Here is a 13,785-nt window from a genome sequence, read left to right as displayed (position 1 = left end):
GAATAGGAATTTAAAAAGCAGAAGGAAGATGTTTAAAAAAAAAAAAAAGGCGAGAAGATGCTCAGACCAAAAAACATAGAATTCTGAAATAATCACAGCAAGTACTTATTACAGAGTGTGCGGTGTTCTGTCTTAAGTACCTGGTGAGTACTGGGTTGCTTCACCGTCATGCTCTCTGGTGAGGAAGATGTGGCACGGGGAGGTAGGTGAGTGGATTTGGCCAACATCATCATGGAGAAGCCAGCAGCCAGAGAAGTGGCAGAGCCAGGGTGGTCTGCCTACAGCCTCTCTCTGTGCTGTACTGCCTACCCCTCAGGAGCCTACAGATGTAGTTCTCACTCTGACCAACCTGTGCCCCTGGGCGAGTCCTTCCTCGCCTCTGACCTCAGTTTCTGCAACTTCAACAACAGTGGCAACAAAGCAGGGTGACTCAGAGAGGACTGGATGTTTTCTGAGGCCCCTTTCTGGGGAAGCAGATGATGAGAAAAGAAAGGTGGAGATGCACAGGTAGGTTAAGAAGAGAGGGGGATTGACCCATGGTATGTATGTGGAGGGGACTTGAGTGGGGGTATCCCAGAGGCAGTGGCAGAACTCAGGTCTGAGTCATCTCAGTCTGGGGGACCATGGGGAAAAAGGGAGGAGGCTGGAAGCAGCAACATCACTAAGAACTTTTTGGAGGCTGGAACCACCAGCTAGGGTGGGGAAAGAAGCAGAGCTGGGTAGAGCTGCTGCCTCTGTGCCCAGGACAGACCAGAGGTCCGGAGTGTGTTTGTGTGTGTCTGGATATGTAGATGTGTGAGTGACGAGACCCCTTCTCCTCCATCCTCAAATTCAGAAGTGGGGCTCTAGGACAGGTGTATGTGGGTTAGTACATGGCATGCAGGTTGGTGGACCCTTTGGGGGAAGTCCAGGAGTGGCAAGGCCAGCGTTGCCTGTGCCCAGCTCTGGGGATCCCTTTCTCTCTCCAGCAGGATTCTGGCTGGGGAAGGCCAGAATGACAGGACAGGCTGCCTGTCCAGTGGCTTTTGTGGATTTTCTCACTCTACCCTGCTGCAGCTTGAGACACTCCCTTCTTGCCTGGTTCTCCTCCTTTTTACCCTGACTCTCCTCAGCTTACTTTTCTAGCTCATTGTTCAGCCACATCCTTCATGTTGGTTTTTCTTCCTCAGGGTTGAAGTTTCAGCCTTTTCTTCCTGTCTGCACTCTTCACGAGTGAGTGAGTTCATTCCTTACGACTTTAGTGTCTGCTAGTCAGCTAGCAGACGACCAGACTGTCCTTGGGAGTCCTCCCAAGGACAGTCTGCTCAACTTTGTTCTATCTCTCAACTTTGTTCTATCCAGTCTGCATCCCTCCCTAAATATTCAGACCCACAAATGCAATTGCCGGGGAGTATTTCCTTCGGGCATCTCGTTGTAGCCATCTGAAACTTTCTAAGTCCACAAGTGAACTCGACATCCCCTCCACCCCCGCCACCCACCTCAACCTGCTTCTTCTCCGGGCTCCGTACATGATACCCTGTCCCTCAAATGGAAAACAGAGTCATCCCAGACTCTGGCCTTCCCTTCACCTTCGTAAACCAGTCGTCATGGAGTGTTGTCATTTCTAACCCTTACACATCTCTCCCCGTCCCCTGTCAGCCCTTTTTAGGGTCCCATAGTCTTTCTCATAGACCAGTGGTTCTCGAAGTGTGTTTCCTGGGCCAGTATCACCTATAGACTCCGCAACCTTGTTACAAGTGCTACTCCTTGGGCCTCACCCTGGAGGACGCTGAATGTGGGGACTGAAAGTCTGTTTCAATACTCATCAGATGACTCAGAAGCTCAGTAAGGTTTGAGAACTACTGTCTAGACCATGACAACAACCCCCTAGCTGGTCTCCTGCCTTCGTTCAGTATCCTGATGACGCACTTCCCATGCTACTTAGCGGTAAAAGGGAGGGAACCATGTAACCTTCCTGCTGAAAACTCTCCTGAGGCTCCTCATGGCCCATCTTCAGGGGAAAAAAAGTGTCAGCACCCTAACCAGCATTCCAGCTGCAACTGGTTTTTCCTTTCTGCCTCACGAAGTATTCTGTAAGAAGATGCAAGGAGAAACAGAGAGTGTGTCCTGCACTGGCTTGGGAGCATGGCAGGTGCTCAGTGGAAACTTATTAAAAAAATGATGAATGCATGAGTTTGTGAATTCCTCAGCTGACTGAGGGGTCTTTTTTGGAAGCTTCCATGTGAGCATGACCCCGGGTAGGTAGACAGAGAAACCATGTACACTCTGAGATCATCTGATAAATGATTTTCCTTATGGCTACTGAGGAGATGGGTGTTCGTGACCTGCGACTGCTTTGGGGGCTTCTAAAACCTACAGGGTCTTATGGCTGCAGACTCTGTTGCTCTTCTCTTTCAGGGCCAAGGGACTCCTCACTTTCTGAGGCATGGAAGTGGGCATTGCAGCTTGCGCTCTCTCTGGGACAGGAATGCACACGTGGAGGCCTGGGATGTGCACAGGGATACACATGCAGACTCTCCTGGGCACGTGGGGCATACGACATGCCTAGAGACACTCTTGGGAAACATACATACACATGGGAACACAGGGCATGTATTGACCCATAGGTCCTCATGTTCAGACACATCCTAGATTTCCATTTGGCAGTCTTTGCCTATTGCTCTTCCCCCGGTCTCAAGTCTTTCCCTCTCTTTTCAAAAAGCAAGCTTGCATTTGGATTCGACATTAAGAAAAAACTCAGGCCTGCCTCCTTTATTGACACAGCCACCCTCCTCCCCGCCTTTGGCAATCTGCTCTGCGCCTGGCTGGGTGTTTGCCGAGTGGGGGAGCATCTGGCACAAGGAGATGCTGAGGCGCCACCTGGTGGTTCTATCTCACAACTGCAGCTCAGGTCGCCCTTTCTCGCACCTGAATTACCAAAAGCAAGCTTCGTCTTGTTACAAAGTTAGCCTAGCCCCTCCCCCCATTCAGGAGCCCAGAACTCTCTGACCATCCCTCGCTAAAGTACAGAGCTCAGTCTGCCTTTTGTTATAAGCCTTTCTGCAGGGTTTGGCTCCTCCATCTCGGGAGGGAGAGTATTTCGAGAGCTGGGACCATAGGTGGCCACTTGCTCTGGGCCCTTCCCTTCTCTTACTACTTCCCTAGATGATCTCGGTCACTCCCATGACTTTAAGACTCTACACTGCCAACTCCCAAATCTGTCACTCACCCAGACCGCTCTGAGCTCGACTGCAGAAAGCAACTGATGCCTGGCTGTTCCACACGCAGCACAAACTCACCATTTACCATATTGAGTTTATATTTTGCATTAACCTGTTTCCCAGTGTTCCCGGTGACAGTGAATGGCCCCATTATCCACTTAGTGGCCCAGATCAGGTATCCAGGAGGGCTCTTTATCCCTCCTCACTTCCAGTTAATCACCAAGCCCTATTAACTAACTCCTACCTATATTTTCTCCATCTTCACCGCCGCGGGCATTTAGTTCAGACTTAGTACTTCCTCTCTGAGTTCCCTGCCTCAGTTGTCCCCCTCACAGCCAGTCATCTTTAAAAATGCAAACTGGATCATAGTCTGTTAAAAAAAAAAAAATCTCAGCATGATCACACATTTAAGCTTCTGAGCATGGCATGCCAGGACTTGGAAGATCTGGTCCATGCCCACAGGTCCAACCTCATCGCACTTCACACTCTCTATTGTAGCAACAACAAGCTACTTGCGGTTCCAAAGCTCGCATGCGTTTATACCTGCTGTTCTTCTGCTTGTCTACCTGGCAAGTCATTCCTCACCCTCAGGTCTCAGCAACTGCTTCCTGAGCTTTCTCAGACTTACTCAGCCAGGCTGAGGGGCTCCTCATGCTCCAGCCATACTTTCCTCAGACCCCCAGAGAAGCAACTGATTATACTTGTAGTGTCTGATGCCTCGTCTGTTTCCTCTCTAGATTTTAAGCTGCTTGATGGCAGGGTCTGTCTTTTCATATTTTCCCCAGGGAATCCATGCTAAGAACATGACTTTCTGTACATCTAATAAATAAATTTCCTCTATGCATAGCCCACCACAGACAGACACAGGAGACATGCTTAGTGAATGTTGGCTTGAGGGCCTAGGGAGAGATGTCTGCCTAGTGTGGGCTGGGTGCTGGTCTGGCTCCAGTCTGACAGCTTTGGCTCAGGCCTGGTGAAGCAGTAGGTGCTTGGCTCCCACCTCTTGCTGAAGCTCTCAGTCCCCTTCCCCCTCTTCTCATGTGGCATAGGACAGAGCTGAACAGGGCAACCTGGGTGGCTTGGTCGGTTAAGTGTCTGCCTTCAGCTGAGGTTATGATCCTAGAGTCCTGGGATTGAGCCCCACAGCCTGCTTCTCCCTCTCCCTCTGCTATTCCCCCTGCTTGTGCTGTCAAATAAATAATCTGAAAAAAGAAAAAAAAAAAAAGAGGTGAAGAGCTGGTTGCCTAAAAGCCATTTTGGCCTGGAGGTATTGTTGGGGCAGCAGTGATTTTGTTAAAAAAAAAAAAAAAAAAAATCAACATTCCAAAATCAGAGTTTGAATAAAAATGAGGGTTTTTGACTTGTTTTTAAAAACTGGAAGATGTGGCACTACTACTACTTGGTGGCCCTTCATGTCAGCACTTCATTTGTACACAAGAGCCCCAAAGCCCCACTAGACTGGGCCCCCTTGGCACCAGTTTGCCATCCTGCTCTACAGGTGCCGGGTGTGAGCTAAGGAGTCAGCGGCCAGCCCCTTCTTGGCTCTGACACTGGCACACCATCTTGAGCCAACCACCTACCCATGCCAAAGGGTCTTCACCTGTAAAATCAGGATAATGCCTGTGTCACAGGATTCTGGGGCAGGCTCAATGAGAGAACACCTGTGGAAGTGTGTGTGGCAGGGCCTCGGCTCAGCAAATGGTAGTTGTGAGCTGCTGGAGTCTAGAAGGAAGAGAGAAGGTGCAGGACAGACCACACAAGGACCAGCAGGTCACCAATGAACATTTATTGAGTGTCCGCATGTGCACAGCTTTGAACTTGGAGATCACAGAACGCACTGGGGAGGGAAGGGGAGAGAGAAGCAAGGGGTGAGGTTTGGGGGAGGGTCCCCCGGGGTTCATAAGAAAGGTAGTCCCTGCCGGAGCCGCAAGTCGCATCTCTCTGCAGAGAGGAATCATAAGCAGGGGTGGGAATTAAAGCCAGGCACCACGATGGCGATGAGGGGCAACCACTAAGGAAACATGCGGATTCTGGGTAAGTGTCCCTCCTGTTTCTGGCTCCAGCCAAGCCAGATGGCACAAGGGGGACAGGGATTCGATGCTCAGGTGTCCAAGCAGCGATAAGGGCAGGCAAAATAAATAAACCCTCAACCCCCATTGTCACTCTGCTGCAACATGACACAAAAGCTTAGAGGCCAGGGCCTAAGGACTCCTGGGTCCCCTCAAGGAAGCTCAGGTGGAAGAAGGAGGTTTCCATACCCCCATGCCAGGCCTGTCTGCCCCAAGATTCCCTGGAAGGATAGGGCAGCTCAGATCCTGGGTCATTGAATTTGATAGGAAGAACTGCGATGGTGGCCTGAGTCTGCTTTCCGCCCAAGGGGCTGAAGGCAAGAGCCAAATGGCCAATTTGAAGGACGTGGACCTGGGAGGCTAGAGGGGACACCACAGCCTAGGGGAGCCCACGCCCTGGCCGGCAGGGTACATGGGCTGAGGCAGCCAGCTCCTGCCAGCCCTACACCACCCTGGGGCCTCCCTCCCGTGGAGGAGCCTGACAGAGGGCACAATGACAACCAGTGCCCACCCCCTTCCCTAGGGGGCTGCTCCAACCTTCCCAGGCCTGGCAGGGACAGCCACATTGATTTCCAAGCCAATCCCTGCCCCCATGGGGACCCGGGGGAGGGGGGCGGGATGCAGTTCCTGTATAAGGGGTGGGCACCGTGCCCTTGCCCTCAGAAAAGCCAGAAAGCTGGGATGTTTGGGGGGGGAGTTTGGGGAAGGGGGTCCAGTCTGGGAGCTTCAGGGAAGATGCCTCCTCCCTCCTTCCCTCACTGCCCACCCCTGGGTCTGTCCCCAGCGGACACCCGCTCAGGGCTCCGACAGGCACTGCTCCAGGGCGGCCATGCGGTAGTGGCTGGCCGTCTCCTCACCCGCCTGCAGCCGCATGGCCTCCCGGCACAGCCGGTTGGCCCGTGCCAGCTCCACCAGGACGCCCTGATAGGCAGCGACCATCTCGGGCTTGACGGAGTTGGGGCTGACGCTGGCAAGCAGCTGGAGCAGCTCTTGTGGCCAGCGGGAGCGCAGGGCGGCGGGGGCCAGCCAGGGCAGCAGGGGCACGCAGCCCGTGAAGGCCTGCATGCCCAGGAACCAGAGCTCCTGCAGGTCGGCCCAGATGCCCTCGTAGTCAGGGGACAGGACCAGCACTGCCTGGTCTGAGCCCGGCGTGGCCCGCGCCACGTGGGACTGTGACAGGAAGAGGATGGCGGCTGCGAAGAAACCTCGGGAGGCCGGCGTTCCCTGGAGAGCTGGAAGGCAAGGGGGTGGAGGGCACATGAGGCTGGCGGGCCGGCTGCTTGCCCAGACCCTTACTTTCCCCTCTCGTGGCGGATACACTCCAGGAGCCCAAGCGCGCCCTGCCATCAGCCTGCCTGGGCTCAAGCCCTACCCGCGACTCCACTGTGTGACCTTGGCTAATCCACTTTCCTGGCTCTCATTTCCTTACTTGTGAAACGGGGCCAACAGTGCTAATCTTAGCAATCCGTTGTGAGAATTAAATGTAATAATCTTGGTACACTCAAGCTCAGGGTCAGGCCTTCCTGTAGTCGGGGTGGTGATGGGAGAACCTCTGGGCCTAGAAAGCTCCCGGCGGCACCGCTCACGCCAATTGATTTTTGGGCCAGAAGAGGGCGCCAGAGGGGGCCCCAGGGCTTGGCTTACCTGCCAAGAAGCGGGGCTCACCCCCATACTGCAGACCCTCTCAGGGAGGCTGTCAGTGCAACCTGGTGGCACTTGTGGGTGAACAGCACTGGGGCTCTACTCAGGGGCTGAGATGAGGCAGCCTGGGACTGCGGGAGCACGGGGCTAGAGCACACGGGCGGCTTGGGGTCCACTGGGACATGTTCCCTTCCCACTGCTGGGGGACCCTGCTGGGATCCCCACACAGGGAACAGAGAGGCAGCTGAGGGTACAGGCTCGTTACGCCCTGTTCCCGGGCATCTGCTCAGCTCCTCCAACCTGACAGATGGGGCACAGGGAACAGGCGGGGACAGAGGGACCTAAGCAGACACCCACGGCCAAAGTGGGAGACACGGAGGGCTGGCAGGGGCGGGAGGGGATGTCCTCCCTCCCCCTGCACAGAGCCAGGGGGAGGCAGGGTTGCAGAGGTCTGTGCACAGGAGCACCAAAGTACTGAAGCCGGTCACGAGGGAGGTGAGGTGCTGAGCAGAGAAAAACCTCAATGGGAGGAATAAGCTTTCTGACTCAAGGCCTGGGTGGGGGAGGCTCCACCTTGAAAACACTGGATTCAGACTCCTTGGGCTGCTGGGAATTCCAGGTGCTTATGCCTGTGCCTTCGAGCACTGTTCTTACACCCACCAGACCTTGCCTTAAAAGTCTTCAGAAGGAAGAGAATGTTATCGTTTGGCGAAGAAGGGTGGGGTAGGGTGGGGGATGGAGACACACTTCAGAGACTGCCTCTCGACTGGAAAATTCTGTTCAAACCGTTCCTTGCAAATGGGGACTTACGCCCAGAAGACAACAGGTCCACCCAGGTCCTTTGCCCCTACCCTTTAGGACTGGGTCCCCAGGGCCTTACCTGGAGAGGTGCTGAGGAGCCGGGCCATGAGAAGGCCCAGGGTGGCCACATTGGCAGCCAGAAGCAATCTCCCGGGCTGCTGCACCAGTGAGGGCAGCGACGTCATCAGGGTGTTCATGAGAGATGTGAAGCAGGCATCTCGCCTGCGGAGAAAGGGAGGGAAAGATGGGGGAGGAGTGGTTGGTGGAGCTAGACCAAGGCCCAGGAAAACCTGGGATTCTGGGCTCCCAGCTTCACCAGTTAGGGTTTGGCAAGAAATGAGGCAGCAGGGTCAAGAGTTAACTTTGGGCCCATTCATGACCTCTGGGGAGCAGGGACGGGTCACGGCTGGAGCAGAAAGACAGGCCCAGAGGGCTTCTGGACATGCCAAATCCTCACGTGGGGTGTCTCTGTCTGTCCTGGGAGCCTTTCATTCTAACCGTAACAGGAACCCACGGGCACAGGGAAGCAAAGTCGAGATGGAGATCCGAGGGGAGTCTGAGCAGCCCCCCTTGCTTCCTCCCACCTCCTCCCCGGCCTCACTTGATCAGCCCCGGTGCGGTGACCACGAGGTTGAGGAAGATGTGACAGCAGGTCTGCAGGCCGATCTCCACGCTGTCAGGCAGCACTGAGGTATCATGGCCCGGGGACGTGAGCTCCCACTGCTGCAAGAAATACTTGCAGAGAAGTGAGGGGGCTCCCTCCTTGATCAGGATCTCCCGGGGCCCATCTTCGACAGTCAGGTGGCACCAGCCGGGCAGAAGGAGCCTAGGGGCGTGGAAGGAACAGACGTGTAAGGGGCGGGGAGAGATGAAGGCACAAGGAGTCCCTCTTTTGGGGCATCCCACCTGAGAGAAATGAAAGCAGGGGGGAAGGACCCAGCTTTGTAGGTCCCGCAGAGAACATACGCTGTGGTCCTTCACGGGCCTGGGCTCAAACTTGGGCTCTGCCTTGTGGTGCACGGGTGGGCCAGTTACTTTAACCCTGAGTCTCGGTTTGCTCATCCTGAACACACAGATGAGACTTGTCATAGATCTGCTGTGTGGACCAAATGAGATTGTTTTGGTAAAAGGTAGAGCAAAATGCCTGGCGTGTAGTAACTGCTCGATAAGCACGAGTTCTCTCTTTACAGACAAATCTGGACCGGGCAAGTAAGACTTGGCTGAGCAGGAGTCCTGCGTGAACAAGCCCCCCCAAAACCCAGAAATAATCCTAAAGGAAATCTCATGACCCAATCAGGAAGCCTGGCACAGAGCAGTTCGGGGGAGTGGGGGGGAGGAGGTGTCCCCCTGTTACACTTTTCTTTAGAACAGTCTGGCTGGACAGACTCTAACTACAAACTCACCGGAGAGCATCCCCCGGCCAGGTGGGCCCTGGGGCGGTGGGGGAGATGGCCAGGGTGGCCACCTGCTGGGAGAGGTCATTCGCCTCCTCGGCCTCCTCGTAGAGGGTCTTGGCATAGCGCACAAGGAAGGGCAGCAGCTGGCAGACCTCCTTGCGCAGGGATGAGGTCTCCTCGGCCAGCCAGGCCCCCAGGATCCGCACCGAAGCAAACACAAAGGGCTCCTTCTGCTTCTCTGGCCCCACCTGTTGCCATGGGACCCCCGTGAGATGGAGCAGGACCAGAGACCCTCCCCGGCCGGGACAGCATGCCAGCCAGCCTAGGAATAACACAACTAGAAGGGAATTCTGGCTGGGGAGCCCCTCAGAGGGAAGCCCAGTGTACCCAGCACCTGGCACACGGTTAAAGACGCACCCAGCAGGGGCCTGGCATAGAGCAGGCCCTCAGGGCATGTCTGCTGGGGGAACTGGACTTCAGACAACATGTCCCCACACTCGCTGGGGCTCAACCCCCCCCACCTCTAAAGTACCTCAAGGCTCCAACACAACTCACAGGTCCAAAGCTAATTAGACCCTCCCTCTATAGCAGCTCTGACCTGGGAGGAGTTAGCTGAACCTCTCCAGAGGCCAGGAACCAGCAGCCCCGCTCCTTTGCCCGGCTCTGGCACAGGTCTGTACGTGCAGGTGCATGAAACAATGCGAGACGTTGAGCCGAACAGACTGCTTCGATTTGGTGTGCGTGTGTACTGGGGGGGAGGGTAGTGAGTGGGAAGTCACCGTGTTGTGTGTGTGTGTGCGTGTGTGTGTATTGTGATGTGAGTGCACATATGGTGTGTGGTATGGTGCTTGTGTGGAGGCTCAGGGGGGAGGGAGAGGGAGGCTCGGCCACACTACTCCCGGGAGTGCTGCAGGATCAGCCCTCAGAGTGGCATCTTGCCCTCTCCCCATTACTCCAGACATAAATTCACGTTCCTCTTTGCCTTGCCTTCCAGCCCCCGCCCCACTCCCCCCACCCCGCCACACTAGGCTCCCTGTGCGGGGCTGCTGTGCCCTCACCTGCAGCAGGTAGTGGATGACAGCCCCAATGGCCTCCTTCATGATGCTCACGAGCTGCACCTTCTGAGGCTCCTTGAGCAGCGACTGCTCACATCGGGTGCACTCCTGGATCCCCAACTCCATGAGGGCGTAGCAGGCGGTCACCACATCCTCTTTGACTTCTGTGCCGGTCTCCTCCAGCGCCAGCCGTACCTCCACACATGCCAGATTCACCAACAAGGCCAGGAACTTGCTCCCGGAGTTGCCCACTGGGATCCAGTCGGAGCCGCAGGCGTGCGCCAGGCGGGCGGCCAGCTTTAGGGCGGGGTTGCGCTGCCAGGAGCTCAGCTTGCTGCCCAGGATGCGTGCCAGCCCGGCCTGCAGATCCCGGAGGCACTCAGAGGGCACGGTTGTCGGGGGCAGAAAGAGGGGCAGCAGCTGGCAGAGCTCAAACTTGCTGGCATCCTCGGCTTTCTGGAAATCTTCACTGAGGCCCCGTAACACAGCTAGGAGGTCAGGCTCCGCCTCCTTCCAGCACTGGGTCTCCGCAGCTGCCAGCAGCCCCACCAGAAGTGCCAGGGCCTGGTCAAAGCCATAGCCGTGGCCCAGGTATGCTTGACACAGGGCAGACACGGTGCCACCAGCAATGAGGTGCCGGGGCCCACGGGGTGTGCCTGCCACAGCTGTCAGGCACTGGTAGGTGTCATCGATCATGGAACGGCGAGCAGCATCATCCGGGTCCCCCCGGGCAGTGAGGAAGGTGCTAAGGATGGGGATCTTGTTCAGCACCTGGGGATGGGCGGCCAGTTCAGGGTCACTGCAGAAGCAGGCCAGCAGGGCCACACCCAGGGCTCGGAGAACATGGTCGGGGCAGCCATCTGGTGCCTCCTTGGTGGTCAGAAGACGATTGGGGAAGGTGAAGCCTACAGCATCGAAGATCCGCCGCCGAGTTTTGGCATCGATGTCACCTGCTTTGACTGCCTTGGTCACCTAAGGGGGGTATGTGCTATCAGCGGGATGAAAGGAAGACTGCCCCCTTGCACCCTGGGGGCGCTGACAGTTAGCAAGGTTAGGTCATGGAAGGGGACTCATGCGAGGATCCAGAGGTCATTTCATCCAGCTCCTTCCCTCCCCTGGGTTGTGACCTCTGGGATCCCTCATCTGTGATTACCTCCACAAAAGGGAGGTCCAAGCCTCCTCAACTACTCATGCTGCCGTTTCATCGCCTGGCCATTTGAGAAGTTCTTCCTGATATTTCATCTAGATGCCAACAACCTGAGTTGGGCTTCGATCTCACTTTAAAATCTCCCATGGGTTTAGGGTCTCTCCTTAATTGCTCCCCCCCCAGAGAAGCCTCTGATCCATTCCCGCCACCTTCTCAGGGGAAATGGCTCCTGTGTCTCTCCACTCTGCCTGTCAAAACATTTCCCCTTACATTTCACCTCAACACCTCCTCTGCTGCAGTGTGAGCCCTTGACTCTGGAGCCTTCTTCCTGTTGCCATGGCAAACAAGCAGCGACTGTACTCCCTCCTCCCTTCACCCCCCACACACCAACCCCCCCTTCCCAGCACTGCAGCTCCTGCTCGGCTGGCCCCAGCGTGGTTCCTCCAACAGGGCTAAGCCCCAAACCAGCATCCTCACCCTCAACCTACCTACTGCCTCCCGGCCATCCCCTGAGACCCCTTCCCAGTTACTTCTAGCTCTGCTGTTCTCTCCACCCCCAGAGCAATCATCTCCAGCCCTCAAGTACTCTGCACTAGTTACTACCTGCTGCTGTCACCCTATGAGTCAGCTCCCATCTGCTCCGGGACGCCCCAGAGAGCAGACCCAGGCAGCCTCCTCCGAGGCTCCTAGGGACCCAAGTCTTATTCACCCCCCTTCTCCCCTTTAGCCCCATACTCAGGGGAGCAAAGAATAGTCCAAAGGTAGGCTTCTGGGGCCTTCTTTGGTGCCTCCAGGAATGCCAGCAATCACCTATGTATCCTTGGGGACTTTTTGTCTCCATTCAAAGGGGTCCCAACCACCCAGCCCTTCCCACCTCCCAATTTTCAGTCAGTGCCTTACTAGCAGCAGGGCTGCAAACTGCTCGCTGTCATTCTTGGCCTCACGGAGGGCTCCCAGGTAGCGCTCCAGGGTGGGGTTCCGGCTCTCTGCCTGGTTCAGAGCTGGCTCGCAATCCGAGGCCATGATGCCCGCCTTGCCCAACTGTGAACACAAGAGGGACTGAGCATCCCTCTGCAGAGGAGGGGTGGGGGTGGGAGTGGAGGATGGAGGGAGGGATTAGCACAGAGGGAGGGATCAGGAGGGATGGGTTGCACAAGACTGACCTCCCTTGTGGCAGCCCCTTAAAGGCAGTGGACCCTCAAGTCCTTAGGGATGAAGAAGGGACCCTGGTCCAAGGTCACCTCCAGAAAGCGGGAAGGAAGGGCCATGCATCCTGCTGCTCAGCTGGACAGCTCTCCTTACCAATTTCCCAGGAGTGGGAGGGGGCTGGCCCCACTGTTCAGCTGTCCCCTGGCACCAGAGGCCTGGTTTAATCTCCCTCCACCCAGGCATATACCAGGAGGGAGAGGTGAGGACAGACAGGAAGGAATGGAGACATACATGGGTGAAGTTCGATTATCCGGACTCAGACTGACATGAGGGAAAAGGGCATCCTAGGTTTCCCTTCCCCTCCCTTCTCCAGAACAGGCAGGAGACAAGCTTCAGCAGAAGTGCGGATGCAGGGTGCTGACGAGGGAAGGCTTGGAGGCCCCTCTGGGGACCCCACCCCTCCAGCCAGGGCTCTCAATCGCCCCCGCAGGCTCCTTGCCTCCTCTCCTTTCCCTCCCTCGGGCAGAAGCTGCAGCAGCGGCAGCGGCAGCGGCAGCAGCAGAAGCAGCGGTAGAATTAACCCTTCGCGTTCCCTCTTCTCGCCCTCCCCGCCCCGCTACCAGCCTGTAGATGCCGGCAGGGGCTGCTGGAGAAGCAAGAAGGGGTCCCGGGTAGCTCCCAGGACAACGGAGAATCCAAAAGCCGGATAATCGAAGCAGGGCTGCTGAGATGGGGAGATGAGAAGGGGAAGAGGGTTCCTGGCGGTCACCACCTGTCCCGCCGCAGCCAGGTCACAACACGACATTGATGAAGTCACGACAGGGCGGCGATGAGATCACACTTCACGATGGCGCGGTGATGTCACGAAGAGATCACGGCAAAAATCACGACATGGACAGCCCCCAAAGATGACAGGGCAAATTAAAAAAATATATATATAGGTATATATTGAAAAGGGCTGTGACAAAATGGAGTCTCGACAGGGCACGATGATGTCGCGATATGGCGCGATGGAGTCGCGATAGGGTCCCCGGGGTGTGTCGGCATCGATCAGCGCCGGCTCGGCGAGGCCCCGGCTGGGATGTAGGGGAGGGCCTGAAGGGGGCTGAGCTCACCAGGCTGCGGCCCGGAGCGGCGAAATCTTCTCCGAGCCCGATGCTCCGGGAGCCTGGGGCCGCTGCTCACGCCGCTTTGCCCACTCCGGCTCCAGGCGGCTGCAGCTCCACCCCCACCCCCGCAGCGCTCTCGACCAATCCTCGGCGGCTTCACTTCAGGCTCTGGCCAATGGCACGCCTGGGCGCTAAGCCGTAGGGGGTGCTGCCGTTG

At 56.4% G+C, this 13,785-nt stretch overlaps 1 protein-coding gene across 3 annotated transcripts; it reads right to left on the bottom strand.

The window, feature by feature from the left end:
- Window positions 1-4,971: 4,971 nt before the first annotated feature.
- On the bottom strand, window positions 4,972-13,770 carry NCDN (neurochondrin). Of its 3 annotated transcripts, XM_082686899.1 has the most exons (8): window positions 13,575-13,770; window positions 13,232-13,299; window positions 12,211-12,351; window positions 10,167-11,135; window positions 9,115-9,356; window positions 8,313-8,537; window positions 7,791-7,933; window positions 4,972-6,501 (listed from the first exon to the last, which is right to left on the bottom strand). In XM_082686899.1, the coding sequence occupies exons 2-8, from the start codon at window positions 13,262-13,264 to the stop codon at window positions 6,065-6,067; spliced, it is 2,190 nt and encodes a 729-aa protein (XP_082543025.1). In that variant the 5' UTR covers window positions 13,265-13,299; window positions 13,575-13,770; the 3' UTR covers window positions 4,972-6,064. The 3 variants fall into 3 exon arrangements, with proteins under 3 accessions (XP_082543025.1, XP_082543026.1, XP_082543027.1); XM_082686900.1 differs by lacking the exon at window positions 13,232-13,299 and having other exon boundaries at window positions 13,575-13,693; XM_082686901.1 differs by lacking the exon at window positions 13,232-13,299 and having other exon boundaries at window positions 12,211-12,381; window positions 13,575-13,655.
- Between the last annotated feature and the right edge of the window lie 15 nt (window positions 13,771-13,785).

The sequence above is a fragment of the Mustela nivalis genome, assembly GCF_964662115.1.
Source record: "Mustela nivalis genome assembly, chromosome: 10".
Classification (NCBI taxonomy): domain Eukaryota; kingdom Metazoa; phylum Chordata; class Mammalia; order Carnivora; family Mustelidae; genus Mustela; species Mustela nivalis.
This window is presented reverse-complemented; position numbering and strand designations above follow the sequence as displayed.

Excerpts from the sequence above, each read along its gene's own strand:
- NCDN (XM_082686899.1), bottom strand. The coding sequence starts at position 13,264 with ATGTCGTGTTGTGACCTGGCTGCGGCGGGACAG. Across the intron at positions 11,136-12,210 it reads AGTTTGCAGCCCTGCTGCTA|GTGACCAAGGCAGTCAAAGC; the intron begins GTAAGGCACTGA and ends TACCCCCCTTAG. Across the intron at positions 6,502-7,790 it reads GCTCCTCAGCACCTCTCCAG|CTCTCCAGGGAACGCCGGCC; the intron begins GTAAGGCCCTGG and ends CTTGCCTTCCAG.